At 42.1% G+C, this 13,234-nt stretch overlaps 1 protein-coding gene across 5 annotated transcripts in view; it reads right to left on the reverse strand.

Moving 5' to 3' along the window:
* NAV1 (neuron navigator 1) overlaps positions 1 to 13,234 on the reverse strand; it is a 344,868-nt gene that overhangs the window by 94,510 nt on the left and 237,124 nt on the right. For all 5 annotated transcript variants that reach the window (XM_027843396.1, XM_027843395.1, XM_027843394.1 and 2 more), the window contains exon 6: positions 11,344 to 11,709. In XM_027843396.1, the coding sequence (XP_027699197.1) occupies positions 11,344 to 11,709 (366 nt within the window). The remainder of the gene's footprint in view (positions 1 to 11,343; positions 11,710 to 13,234) is intronic.

The following is a 13,234-nucleotide window of genomic DNA, read 5'->3' on the forward strand; positions in this document are numbered from 1 at the left end:
CACACACACACACACACACACACACACACACACACACACACATATACACACCAGGGAAACAAACTGGAAATAAATAAGCTCTGCAGATAATGAGTAGAAAAAAAGATCTTTTCACCCTGAGCCCTTTCAAGATTGAGCTTGCTTATTTCATTTAAAAGTGTTGAGGGCCTCTGCCCACATGCTCTAGGAAACTATTTTTCCGACCCATCATAGGCTCATTGATAGTCAAAGTTGGAAAAGACTTAAGAGAGAGTCATCATGACCTAATTTTATAGATGAGGAAACTGAGGCCCCAAAATGGGAAGTGACTTGCCCAAAGCTGCACAACAAATTAGGATACAAGTATGATTTGAACATAGGTCTCCTGGATCCTAGGTCAGGGCAATTCATACTCTATCATCCTGCCTTCTTGGAGTTCCAGTCTTGTTGCCACACCAGAGACTCTTAAAACACTTTAGAGTAGCACATGGCATGCCCAATCTGCCATTTTACATAAGGGAACATGAGATTACACAGACACCTTTTAGGATGAAAGGTCTTCAAGTTGGAAGGAACCTTAGTGATTATCTTGCTCAATTCCCTATTTTAACTATTTTTATAGATCAACTATAGCCAATACTTCATGGCTTTCCCCACCCCCTCCCATGATTCTGGATACCAAAGGCCGGGATGGGGAGAGGGGGAAATGGGGAATGGAAAAGCTGGTGACTGGGAGAGTTTCCTTATCCCCACTGATTAGATAAAATCCCAGTGTCTGCTATTTTCAGAAAATAGATATCTCTTCTATAAGTAGTAGAAATTCTTTAGGTTGTCACCTAGAACTGTCAACAGTTTACTCTCACTTATCTGTGTGGACAGAAGGCAGTCACGATACACTAGGGTAGACCACATCTGAAATATTGTGTTCTGGTCAAGGTACCACTTTTTGGAAAGTACTTGACAAACTAGAGCAGGGGTGGGGGACCTGCAGTCTCAAGGCCACATGTGACCGTCTAGGTCCTCAAGTGCAGCCCTTTGACAGAATCCAAACCTTTTGTGGCCTTGAGGCTTCAGGTTCCCCACCCCTGAACTAGAGTATACCAGGAAGAGGATGATGAGGATGAAGAGGGGCCCAGGATCCATTTTCTATGAAGAACTATTGAAGGAGCTGAGAATAACCACCGTGGACAAAAAGAAGGCTAAGGAGGTTAGGGTGAGAGAGAAATGGGCTAGCCCTCAGCTGTTTTGGGGAAAAAGTGGTCAAGTATAAAACTTCACAAATGACTATGATGTTACCTCCACATAGAGTGTTTCAATTTAGAAGGCATTTTCACAGATCGACTTATTTCCATGAAGTAGGCAGAGTATGTATTATTGTTCTCATGGAACAGATGAGAACACTCAGGCTCTAGGAGGTTAACTAACTTCAATTCATTTAACAAACATTAATTAAGCCTTACTTTGTTCAAGGCCCTGTGATATGTACTAGGGTTACAAAGGCAAAAACCACATAGAGAGGCAGCTAGGTATAGGGTTGGATTTGGAGTCTGAAAAGTGCTAGGTTTAAATCCTGCCATGGACACTTACTGACTGTGTGATCTTGGGCAAATAACTTAACCTCTCTGGCCCTCAGTTTCTTCATTCATGAAATGAGATGGTTGGACTTGATGATCCACTTCTAGGGTTCCTTCTCACTCTGAATCTCTGACAGAAACGTAAGTTAATTTGAGGAAGGAGAAGGCAAAGTTGTCACAAGTGGAAGGACAAGAAAGGCTTGATGCAGGGTTAGCAGCAAAGTTGAGTCTTGTCAGAAGCCAGGGAGACTCAGTGAATTAGGCTGCCCTGAAAGGGAGGCAGTTTTCAATCTCCTGAGGTCTTCTAGTAGAGCTTTGATGACCATTTGTTAGGGATACTATGGCAGGGATTCGTGCTTCTGTACTAAACAAGGCTTCTTTTAAATCTGAAATTCTACGGATGAGTAAGGAAATAATGGGAAGAAACTGTAAGGAGAGCCTCAGGAAGGCTCACATCTGGAATAAGCTGAGCCTTGTGAAAAATGCTAAGGATAAAAAAAAGAGCTATTTAAATTAAAAGAAAGAGGAACAAGAAAGAAAGTCAAAACTGCTCTGCTGTTATTTTGCCAATAGGAAGGCACCTAGGTGATGTGTGAGTCAACAAGCATTTATTAAGCACCTACTATGTGCCAGGCACTATACTAAGCACTGTAACAAGTAGAGCCCTTGACTTAGAGTCAAGAATCTGGTACTAAAATCTTGTCTCAGATAGTAGCTGTGTGACCCTGGGTAAGTCACTTAACCTCTCCCAGCCTCAGTTTGCTTTTCTTTAACATGAGAGGTGAGACCCATTGGCCTCTCAGGTGCCCTACAGCTCTAAATCTATGATCCCATGATCTTTATACTGAGAAGGGTAGAATAATCATGGAGTAGAAGTCAAGATAGGTCAGGATATGGCAAGAGAATGGAGTGCTACTTCAAATGTCCTATCATGTATAAGCTAGCACTGGTAATCTTTGTGGAACTGTTGGTGAACCAGAAAGATACTTTGAGACTGAAGGCTAGCAAATGTATCACTTTTTCAAAAATAGGAAAAAAGTATATTCTGGAAACTGGGTTCCCAGAACTCCTGGGCCTGTGAGTATAAAGTGAACTGCCAGTAAAATTCTGGGATGGATTACTAAACAGATGGCTTGTGAGCATTTAAAAAGAAAGTGGCGAGTACTGAGAGATATTATGGGTACACCAGAAGTAATATATGCCATTGTTGTTGTTCACTTGTATCTGACTCTTTGTGACCCTATTTGGTGTTTTCTTGGCAGAGATATTGGAGTGGTTTGCTATTTCCTTCTCCAGCTCATTTTACAAATGAGGAAACTGAGGCAAACAGGGTGAAATGACTTGCCTAGGGTCACACAGCTAGTGAGTGTCCCAGGCTGGATTTGAACTCAGGAAGACGAGTCTTTTTGACTCCAGGCCCACTACTCTAGCTACCACACCACTTAGCTGCCTAATACATGCCATACTTATTTCTTTTTCTTTTCTTTTTTAAAAATAAGATTAATATTGTCAAAAGCACTTACTTGTTCCTTGTACCTGGATTACATTAAGAAGCAAGGGGAGAAGGGCATGGTCAACATACCCTTCTGGTGTAGGCAGTTGCTGCCTTATGGAAAGGCACTGAGGTAGCTAAAGAATCATTTTCACAGAAATTCCTCCTTTGAAGCATGTAACTCATTCTTCAGAACTTGATCCCCTTAGAATGAAGGGATTATAGATTTAGAGCAAGAAAGGACCTAAAAGGTTATTTAGTCTAACCCTCAGATGAGAAAACTGAGGCTTAGGGAGGAGAAATCACTAGTTTAAGGTCAGTTAGCTGCTCAGTCAGGATCTAAAGCCAGGTCTCCAAACTCCAGATCTAGCTAATTTTTCCACTCTACCATTTGTTTCCTTGAGAAATGAATGCTCTCTCTCTGAATTTATGTTCTAGCTTTTGGATTACCCTTTACTGGTATTTCTTGAAAGCTGCTTGCCTTTCTCAGTGGAGCCTCCCTTTCTCTACTCTGGCCTCTGGCCTTTGGTTGTCACTCAACACCTTGCTTGGCTCTGATCACCCCTGATCTCAAAAAGGCCACTCAAACCTACCTAGATTATTCTGCTTTTGCCCCTTGTGCAGAATGATCTGCCCATAGTTAAATTGCTCTGGCCTCCCCTAGCCTGACCCTTCCACATTTGTACCAATTTCAATTCTTCCTGTTATTAACTGCCAGATTAGGACCGAGCCTTGCCTCAGCCTTAACCACCCCCTCTGGACCTGGCTCAGCTCACACAGATGCCTGGGCCTGAGTGCTACCATGCCATAGGACAAAATAACTAGGCTGATAGATAGATCGGGAAACTGCCTCAGGCAGAGTGTGTTTAGATTAAATTGCAGCAAGGTATTTGATAATATTGTTCTGGTGAATAAGATGGAGAAATAGAGGCTGATTGAGAGAAGAATTGGGTAGATTTATAACCCACTACTGTGTTCTTCCTACTATCCCACACTGCCTCCCTTGCATTCATCCTGCCTTCCCCTGCTCCTGTGCATTTTCACATGCAATCCCCCATATCTAGAACAGATTACCCTCTGCACAGCTCAACCCATCAAAATCCTTCTCCTTCAAAGCCCAGTCCAGGTGTGCCATGAAGCCTTCCCTGTATAATCCCAAACAAGAGTGACCAGACCCAGAGAAGGCCGTTAATATGCTGAAGTCATGCTGGGGACAGGTCTCTACTATTATGCCCCAGGGTTCCAATCTTCTTTTTTTTTAATTTGCTTTTTGGTGAGGCAATCGGGGTTAAATGACTTGCCTAGTGTCACACAGCTAGTAAGTATCAAGTGTCTGAGGTCGGATTTGAACTCAAGTCCTCCTGACTCCAAGGCCAAAGCTCTATCCACTGCATTACCCAGCTGTCCTGCAATCTTCTTCTTAAAAAAAAAATATGTATATATATATTATCATTGACTTATATGAAGCTAGAGACAGCCCTCTCAGAAACTCTGAAGATGGCAAAGAGTGGGATGAACATCAAATATGTTAAAAAGAGAGAGAATGAATGAGAGAATCAAGTTTTCTTCTTCTTCTTCTTCTTCTTCTTTTTTTTTTTTGCTTTTTTTTGGCCTTTTGGTAAGGCAATTAAATGATCTGCCCAGGGTCACACAGCTAGTAAGTGTCAAGTGTCTGATTTTGAACTCAGGTCCTCCTGACTCCAAAGCTGGAGCTCTATCCACTGCGCCACCTAGCTGCCCCAGAATCAAGTTTTTAATAAAGATCTCAGGAAGCTGGAATTAACAAAATGAAATTTAATTAAAAAAAATCAACTGCAAAGATGGGGAGATAAGACAATAAGAGTTCAAATAAAAAGAAGAGAGACAAGGATTTTAGTTTGATTACAAGTTGAACGCAAGCTAACAGTACTGACAGATGACAAGAAGGTCATGTAATATTAGTGAACGCACCCTACCCTGACCCACAACAGAGTAGTAGCAATTGGTTTTGCCTTTCTTATGACTGTGTGTCCTCCCTGATATTAGAAAGAATTTGCCTTTCCTAAGATCAGACTAACAGCCTGGCAACGGATTTGGGAGCACAAAGGATGAATGAATGAATGAAAGAGTACTTATTAAGCATTTACTATGTGTTAAGTACTGCACTGAAGGCACCATCCTAAGAGTGTTTGCTGGGTTAGAATCATATGGTGAAGCTGATGTCAATCCAACGGACATTTATTAAATGCCTTTTATGTGCAGGCTAATAGGCTCTCAGTGCTGGTGTTAATAAACACCACAGAGCCCCTACTCGCAAAGATCCTACAGTCTCCTGGGTGGGGGACACGAGCCAAGTACTTAACAATAACAAAAACTGAAAAAAAAAATGAGAAGTCAAACAGCATGACATGAGAAATTTAAGGAGGGAAGCCTGGCTTCTAGTGGTGAGGATGGGATTAAACAGAGAAGGCTTCAGGGCACACCAGGGCTGGGCACTGAAGGAGAAGGATTTTTATGGATGTGGAGAGGGAAGTTTGTTCTAGATATGGAGGATTGCATGTGAAAATGCACAGGGGCAAGGGAAGGCAGGATGAATGCAAGGGAGGCAGTGTGGGCTAGTAGGAAGAACATTCCCACCCCGATACCTGCCAGTCTGGCTCTGGACAAGAGAAAGTAAAGCCCTCTCTGGGCCTTCATTTTCTCCTTTGTAAAATGAGAAGGTTGGATCAGATGGCCTCTGAGAGCCTTCCAGGCCTAGATCTATGATCCTGAGTTTTAAGTAGTTTAGTTTGTTTGGAGGATACTGTGACTATTGGGAACAGTGTAAAATAAGGCTAGAAAGGTAGATTAGAGCCAGGCTATAGAAGGCTCTGAGTTTGTATTTTATTTAGCAGGCAATGGGGAACCACCGTACTCCTCTTCCCCAGTCAGAGGAGAGGTTTTTGATGTGGAGTGTCTCAGAATCAACTTGATTTTTCACAGCTTATCTGGTTCATATCTACTCACTTCATTTTGCTAGGGAAGCGAGAACCCAAGTCTTGGTTTCACTTCTCACTGAGAAAAGGTTCTTTTCAGTGCCCAGACAAGGAAGCTAGGTAGCTGGTCCTACAGAGGCAGCCAAGCCATTGACATGGGTCAGAGTATTTCTAATGGTAGGGCTTTTCTAAAATGATGACAACTTAAAAGATTGGTTTTTAAGCAAACATGGCATATTCCTTGCAAGATTCATTGGAAACGCAGATGTGTCCTACTTTTCCAAAAGCAAAACAAGAAGGAGAGATGGAAATCTAAAACTTTAAACAAGTCATAAATTGAGGAGCAATTATTCATATTTCTTAAAAAAAAATCCTTATGGTTACAAAGGGATCATCAGTGTGAACTCTGGGTTTCCTGTGCATAGATTATTTGGTCTGAGAAGCCAGGAATGGAAAAAGTTAAAACCAAAGACCAGTCAGAACAAAGACAAAATAGCTCCCAAATTGTGTAAATAATAGGGAAAACTGGAAGTAATTTACAAAATCTTGATTTCTGCTTCTCTCTCCACACCCCCCCCCCCTTCCCCAGCCAGGAGCATGTCTTCTTTATAAAGGGAAATACAACAATTTATAGACAAAGGCAGAGAGACTTTTGCTATACTCCCAGAAGGAACATAGAACACAACACACTAGGGCTATAGCTTAATTTAATTTCTATTGGTTCAGTCTTTGTGCTTAGGTCCCTCAATTATTAGGCCTGATTTTTGCACACGAGTGTTTGCTTACACATGTGCAAGGACTGTCTTTCCATCAGATTGGAAGCTTCCTGAAGACAGAGATTGTCACTCCCATTGATAGGGAGCTAGCTCCCTGAGGGAATAGGCTTTCTCCCCCATTAGACTAGGAGCTCTCTGAGGGCGTAAATCATGCCTTCCTCATCATGCAGAGAATATCCTGAGGGCAGAAACTGTGTTCCTTGTCAGAAAGGCTGCCTATTTTCTCTGCCCATCTCCTACTGGTTCAATACGAGGGCTGGGCATATAGTAGGAGCTCAGTGCATGGTGTGTGCAGGGATGCTTCCTTTCCAGTCCGGCTCCTGGCCAGGCTGATCTGAGGATCCAAGGTCAGGCCAGTCCCAGAGTCAACAGGCAGTAAACAACCCTATACGTGAGTCAGTTGTTTTGCTTCAAAGCTGCTTAATTGGCTGGACCTTCCCTGGTCCAGATCCCTCCAAATTTGTCTCAGAAGGCCAAGGAAGAGAGCAGGCTGCTTGGGTCGGAATAAGTCCAGGGAGCGAAAACTTGTTTTGGGTGCTCCTGAATGCTTCAGAAAGAAGTTACTTTTTCTGCTGGGAGTCACTGAGACTAAGTTTCTGGTTAAAACCTTTGATCAGATCAGGGGAGGAGGCCTCATGGCTGGTTTTATTCTCTTTCTCATTGGGATTAATAATCAGTAGCTGCCGCTTACCTAATGCTTTGAAGTTTGCAAAATACTTAATATATAGTCTCATTTGAGCCTCACAACAACCCCGTAAGGTTGGTGCTATTATTAACCCCATTTTACAGAGGAGGAAGCTAACAGAGAGGTTCAGTGATTTGCTAAGAATCACCCAGCTAGGATGTGATCTTAGGTCTTTCTGACTCCAACTCCTGTTTCTACCCACTACATCACTTTTAATCTCAGCAAATCTCAGAGAAGGGGACAAGGTGGCAGTCTGGAGACCTGCCAGATAAAGATTTGAGATTATTGGAGCCCAATCTGTGTTTTAGGATCTCCTGTCTTGGAGGATGGGAGCAGTTAGCTAGAACGTTGTGGTCCCCTCCTTCACTTGTGTTCCTCCCCAAACTGCCATCTGGGTCTGAGTCATTTTTCCACAGTTCAGCCCTGACAGATTTGGGACAGGGAAATGTACAAATGATCAGGGATCACTATGTGCCAAAGGGCAGAAGGTGGGGCTCATGGTGTTGGAAGAGAAGGGACCAGTAGTTTAAAGGAATAGGGGCTGAAAATGAAAGAACTGAGAGGGAAGGAATAAGAGGGAAGACTATTTAGACATTTAAGTCTGAGACTTAGAGCTTGGGTTAGTACTAGGTCTAAACCCTGCAAAGGAGTATGGGAGGAGAATGTTGGATAACTGACCTTCCTTTTACAGTTAGGTGGATCAATGGACAGATCAGTGGGCCTGGAGTCAGGAAGACTTGAGTTCAAATCTGAACTTTAACACCTATTTTCTGTGTGACCCTGGGAAAGTCACTTAACCTCTGTCTCAGTATCTTCAATTATATAATGGTGACAACAATAGTGTCTGAAGTTATGGAACCATTGTAAGGATCAAGTGAAGTAACATTTGTAAAGCATTTAGCATGGTGTCAGGCACATAGTAGGTACTTAATAAATGCTTGTTCCCTTTCTTTATTCCCCTACCCTGCCCCTGGGTCAAGTGGGGAAGTCACCTGGTGAGGGTCCTAGGGACTTTTGGCTTCTCCTAGTGCTAAAGACTTGTAGGGAACTACATGATTTGGGGAGTCCCATTACAGGAGGGTGGCTGGCATCACAGGATCAGGGTGGAAAGGAAGAGCAGTAAGATGGGGGGGACTGGTGACCTGCACGAGCTGAAGCTCCTCTTCTCATAATAAACTCTTACTCTTTCGTAAAACGGGAGGAAGGAGGAGAGAATAATATTTGCACTATATACTTCAGGACTGCTGGGAGGAAAGTGATTTACAAGCCACAAGTAAAGCTCTATACAAATGTGAGTTTAATGTGATATGCCTTCTAGCTTTCAGAGGCCAAAAGAAGTTTCAGAGAACCGTATGGCTAGGAAGGACACATGATATGTGTGTTCCTAGAAAAGAGCTGCCCAGTTTCTCAAGTGACAGTAAATGTTCTTGCAGTTCATAGGTGGCCCTCAGGAAGCATCTAGTCTAACTCATCCATTTGGCAGATGAGAAAACCAAGGCTCAAAGTGGTGATGACTATTTTACACAGCTAGTTAGGGCACTAGACTTATTTTAGTCTTAGCTCTGACATCTCAACTTTGTGTGACATGGTCTCTGACTGGTGTCTCCCAAACACAGTAGTCTGGGGCCCAGACTAATATCTTTGGCAATCACCAATCAGAGACTACATTGTCTTTTGGTTAAATTGTAAACAAGAACAGGGCCCTGAACATCACAGATGATCAACAAATATGTGTTTGGTGAACAAAAATGAATGAATGAGTAAATATTATGTAGACAAATAGTAATTTCTTACCTCATTTATAAAGAGTGTGAAATTGAAAAAAGTATTATTCTGCTATTACTAGGAGAGAAATTGAAGTTGACAGAAGTAACTAATCCTAATCGCTTATTGTGACAGAGCACAGAATAGAACTGGTGACTCTTTCTTGAGTTTCTTGGGCAAATCGTCAGAAAACACTCCCATTGAGAAGGGTATGTGTCTTCCTACAGCTGGAGAGTCAATCAGTATTTCCTTTGATCTAATTCTCTTTCCTTCTTTTTCATTATTTTAGCATGTTTAAAATTGTGTTCATCACTAAGGCACTGGGATATGGGAACAGAAAATTACTTCTATGTCAATAAGTAATAGGAAATGATGATGGGCTTATTACAAGGAGTATTTACTTCAGTTCTTCAAGGATTTATGATTGCCCCAACAGCTCTGATCGTAATTGTTCCATAACTTAGGTCTACTAGTTATTTGAGAATTGAGAATTACTGTGGCCAAAAAATTCCTTGCCCTGGTGATGAGTTTATTAGAATTGTGATAGGTTGGTCCTCGGACAACAGAGATATAGCCTATCACTGGGATGTTATACAAGTGTGGAAATGATCCTGGGCTCTTGAAAGATTTACCAGGAGAGTGCAAAGATTAACAGCTCCTACCCCACTGGAAATACTTCAAATGTGGGCCTGATGATTAGAAGGCATATCTGATAAATAAAAATCCTAGAATCTTTGGCTTATAGAAGACATCTAGAATTCATTATGTCTTCTCTCCTGCCTTGAAGCAAGACTCAAGTGAAATTGTCCCATTCAGAAAGGAAGCTCTCTCAGCTTTAAAGATATCCAAGGAAAGAAACTCTGTATTTTCTATTAGGGATCCATTCTCACTGCTGTACAAGTATGTGTAGAATGGAGGGGAGAAGAAAGCTGAATGATAGAGAAGACATTGAGAGTCCCTTGGACAGCAAGGGGATCAAATCAGTCAATACTTATAGAAATTAATTCAGAGTATTCACTGGAAGGTCAAATACTAAAGATGAAGCTTAAATATTTTGGCCACATAATGAGAAGACAGGACTCATTGGAAAAGACTCTGAGGTTGAGAAAGATTAAAGGCAAAAGGAAAAGGGGATGGCAGAGGATGAGATGGATAGTGTCATGGGAAAAAGGAACATGAGCTTGGACAGACTTGGAGAGATAGTGGAGGATAGAAGGGCCTGGTGTGCTGTGGTCCGGGGTCATGAAGAGTTGGACCCAACTGAAGGACTGACCAACAGGTCAAGTTCATTTCATCTTATCCAGATTCCTTCTTTTTGCTGCTATTTATAGACCTCTAGATCATTTTCTCCTCAATCCGTTCAATACCTGGCTTCAGTTTTCTTCATTCCAACCCCTGTTCCCTTTCAGTTCCCTAGTTCCCAGTTCTTCAATGTGTTTAACTCCCATGACTTCTGCAATAAATCCATCCCAACAATGACTGGATCTTCTACGTCCCAACCCTCAACTGAATTTGCCCTAAGTGTAAGAATGACTTGGAAAGGACAAGGAGCAGTAAGGAGAAAAGATTTAGAAGTCTCTGTGGAAGAAAGGAGAGATGAGGAGTCTTTTAAAGGTTGGGAAGGGAAGAGTACCAAGATAGGAAGTCCAGGTAGCAACTTATCAGAGAATAAGCTGTAACAGGGTTAGAAAATGGAGCTGTTCTTGCATTGAAAAAAGGAACTCCCTATACCAGTTCAGGTTGGTACCTCCTCTGCAACTTGAAAAGGGATTCACCATCACTGGCTGATTAGCTCCACAAAGTCCAGTTTCTGCCTTCCTTAGACCATAAAACCATACCAACCATACACAGAAAGAATAAGCTACATATACAAATGCCATCCTTCTTTTCCCCTCCCCATTTTATTGACGTCTCTAATTCTTCTTTTCCTTCTAGCAAATACATAGCCCAGAACTTGGTGGAAGGGCTCCACAGGGTTCTAAACAAAGGGGAGGATCAAATCTCCATTCTTGTTAAAATGCAAAGAATCTAAAAGAACTCATAAGTATCTCAGTCTCTACCAAGCCAACAAAGATGGCCCTCTCTTTTCCCTTCTAAGCCATGTTCTCAAAAGCCTTACCCTGTGGTGATGTCGTCATCCTCTGTCATGGTCTTGCCCATGAGGTCACTGTCACTCATATAGCCAGATTTGAGATCAACCTCATCAGAATCCAAAGACTCAACTAGCTCAAGGCGGGAGATGTGGCTGAGTTTGCTGGGACTTCGCATAGGCATAGTGTGAGAATAGTGGGCTCTCTCGCCATGCATGTACCAGGCTGGAGGGCCCTCGGAGCGGCAGCTCCCACCCACTGAAGGTGCATCACCCGCCTGCAGGCGGGGGCTGGATTGTCCGTAGCGCCAAGAGAGTGGGGAGGAGCGGTTGGAGAGGCTGGACACACTGCGGGGGTTGGCATCATCACTGTCATAGCAGGTCATCTCCAGGGAGCTATGGGTAAGAAAAAGGTGAGCTCTTAGGAATCAAAGAACTTCAGAGCTGGAAGAGATTTTTTTTCAATAAATCACAGAATTAATAATAATAATAATAGCTAACATTTATATAGCCCTTACTATGTGCCAGACTCTGTGCTAAGTGCTTTACAATTATGATCTCATTTGATTCTCATAACAACCCTAAGAGGTAGGTGCTAGAATTAGCCTCATTTTACAGATGAGGAAACTGAGGCTCAGGGTCACATAGCTAGTAAGTGTCTGAGGCTAGATTTGAACTCAAGTCTTCCTGACCCTAGGCTCAGTGCTCTATCCATTATTCCTATCTAAATTATGGATCTAAAGATGGAAGAGACCTGAGGAGTCAACTAGTTCTTTATTTTATAGATGAAGAGAAGTTAAGTGACATGTCTAGGGTCACATAGGTATATGTCTGCCTGTAGTAAGTGGCAAAGCTGAGACTTGAACCCAGGTCTTCTGATCCCAAAGTACTCTTTCCATTGTGCCAAATTCCTTTTTCTATTTTGTCATGTTGGCCAATCTGATAGGTGTGATGTGGCACCTCAGAGTCGTTTTGATTTCTAATCAATAGTTATTTAGAGCATTTTTTCATATGACTATAGATATCTTAATTTCTTCCTCTGAAAACTGTCTGTTCATATCCTTTGACCATTGATCAATCTGGGAATGACTGGTATTCTTATAAATTCAACTCAGTTCTTCATATATTTTAGAAATAAGGTCTTTATCAGAGACACTGGTTGTAAAAATTGTTTCCCAGTTTTCTGTTTCCCTTCTAATCCTGGATGCATTGGCTTTGTCTGTGCAAAAGCTTTTCAATTGAATGTAATCAAATTCATCCATTTTGCATTTCATAATGTTTTGTATCTCTTGTTTGACCATAAATTCTTTCTTTCTCCATAGATCTGATAGGTAAACTATTCCTTGCTCTCCTAGTTTGCTTATAGTATCTGTCTTTATATCTAAATCATGTACCCATTTTGATTTTATCTTGGTATAGCATTATGCCAAATTCCAATTCCTTCATTTTGCAGAGGAGGAAATTGAGGCCTGGGGAAGATAAGAGGCTTGTCTAAGGTCACATAGTTAATTGTGAATTGGCAGAGCCAAGCCTAGAACCCAGATACACTGACTCCCAGTCTTGGACTCTTTTCACTGTATCTTACTGCCTCCCAGCATTATTTCCAAGACCAATGCCTGCCCCTATTTTCCACCACCTTAACATCCTCTTATCCTGGCTGGAATGCCCTCTGATTTCCTGTCCACCCATCTCAAAGTGACCCATAGCCTTGTTTCGAGTACCATTCTCCAAATATGCAACCCATACTCATCTCTCCTCTTTTGGGACCACTGGCAGGACAGTCAGTACTGTTTGGGCACTTGATTCTATTCTATTTGTCATATACCACTTAGAGTGTTCTTCAGTTATTATATATGTGACAATCTTGTCTCCTTAAGGATTAGAAACTCCAAGCACAAGGCTTTGTCTTATGCTCCTGTTG

The sequence above is a fragment of the Vombatus ursinus genome, unplaced genomic scaffold, assembly GCF_900497805.2.
Source record: "Vombatus ursinus unplaced genomic scaffold, bare-nosed wombat genome assembly UNPS02014909.1, whole genome shotgun sequence".
In the NCBI taxonomy this organism is placed as follows: domain Eukaryota; kingdom Metazoa; phylum Chordata; class Mammalia; order Diprotodontia; family Vombatidae; genus Vombatus; species Vombatus ursinus.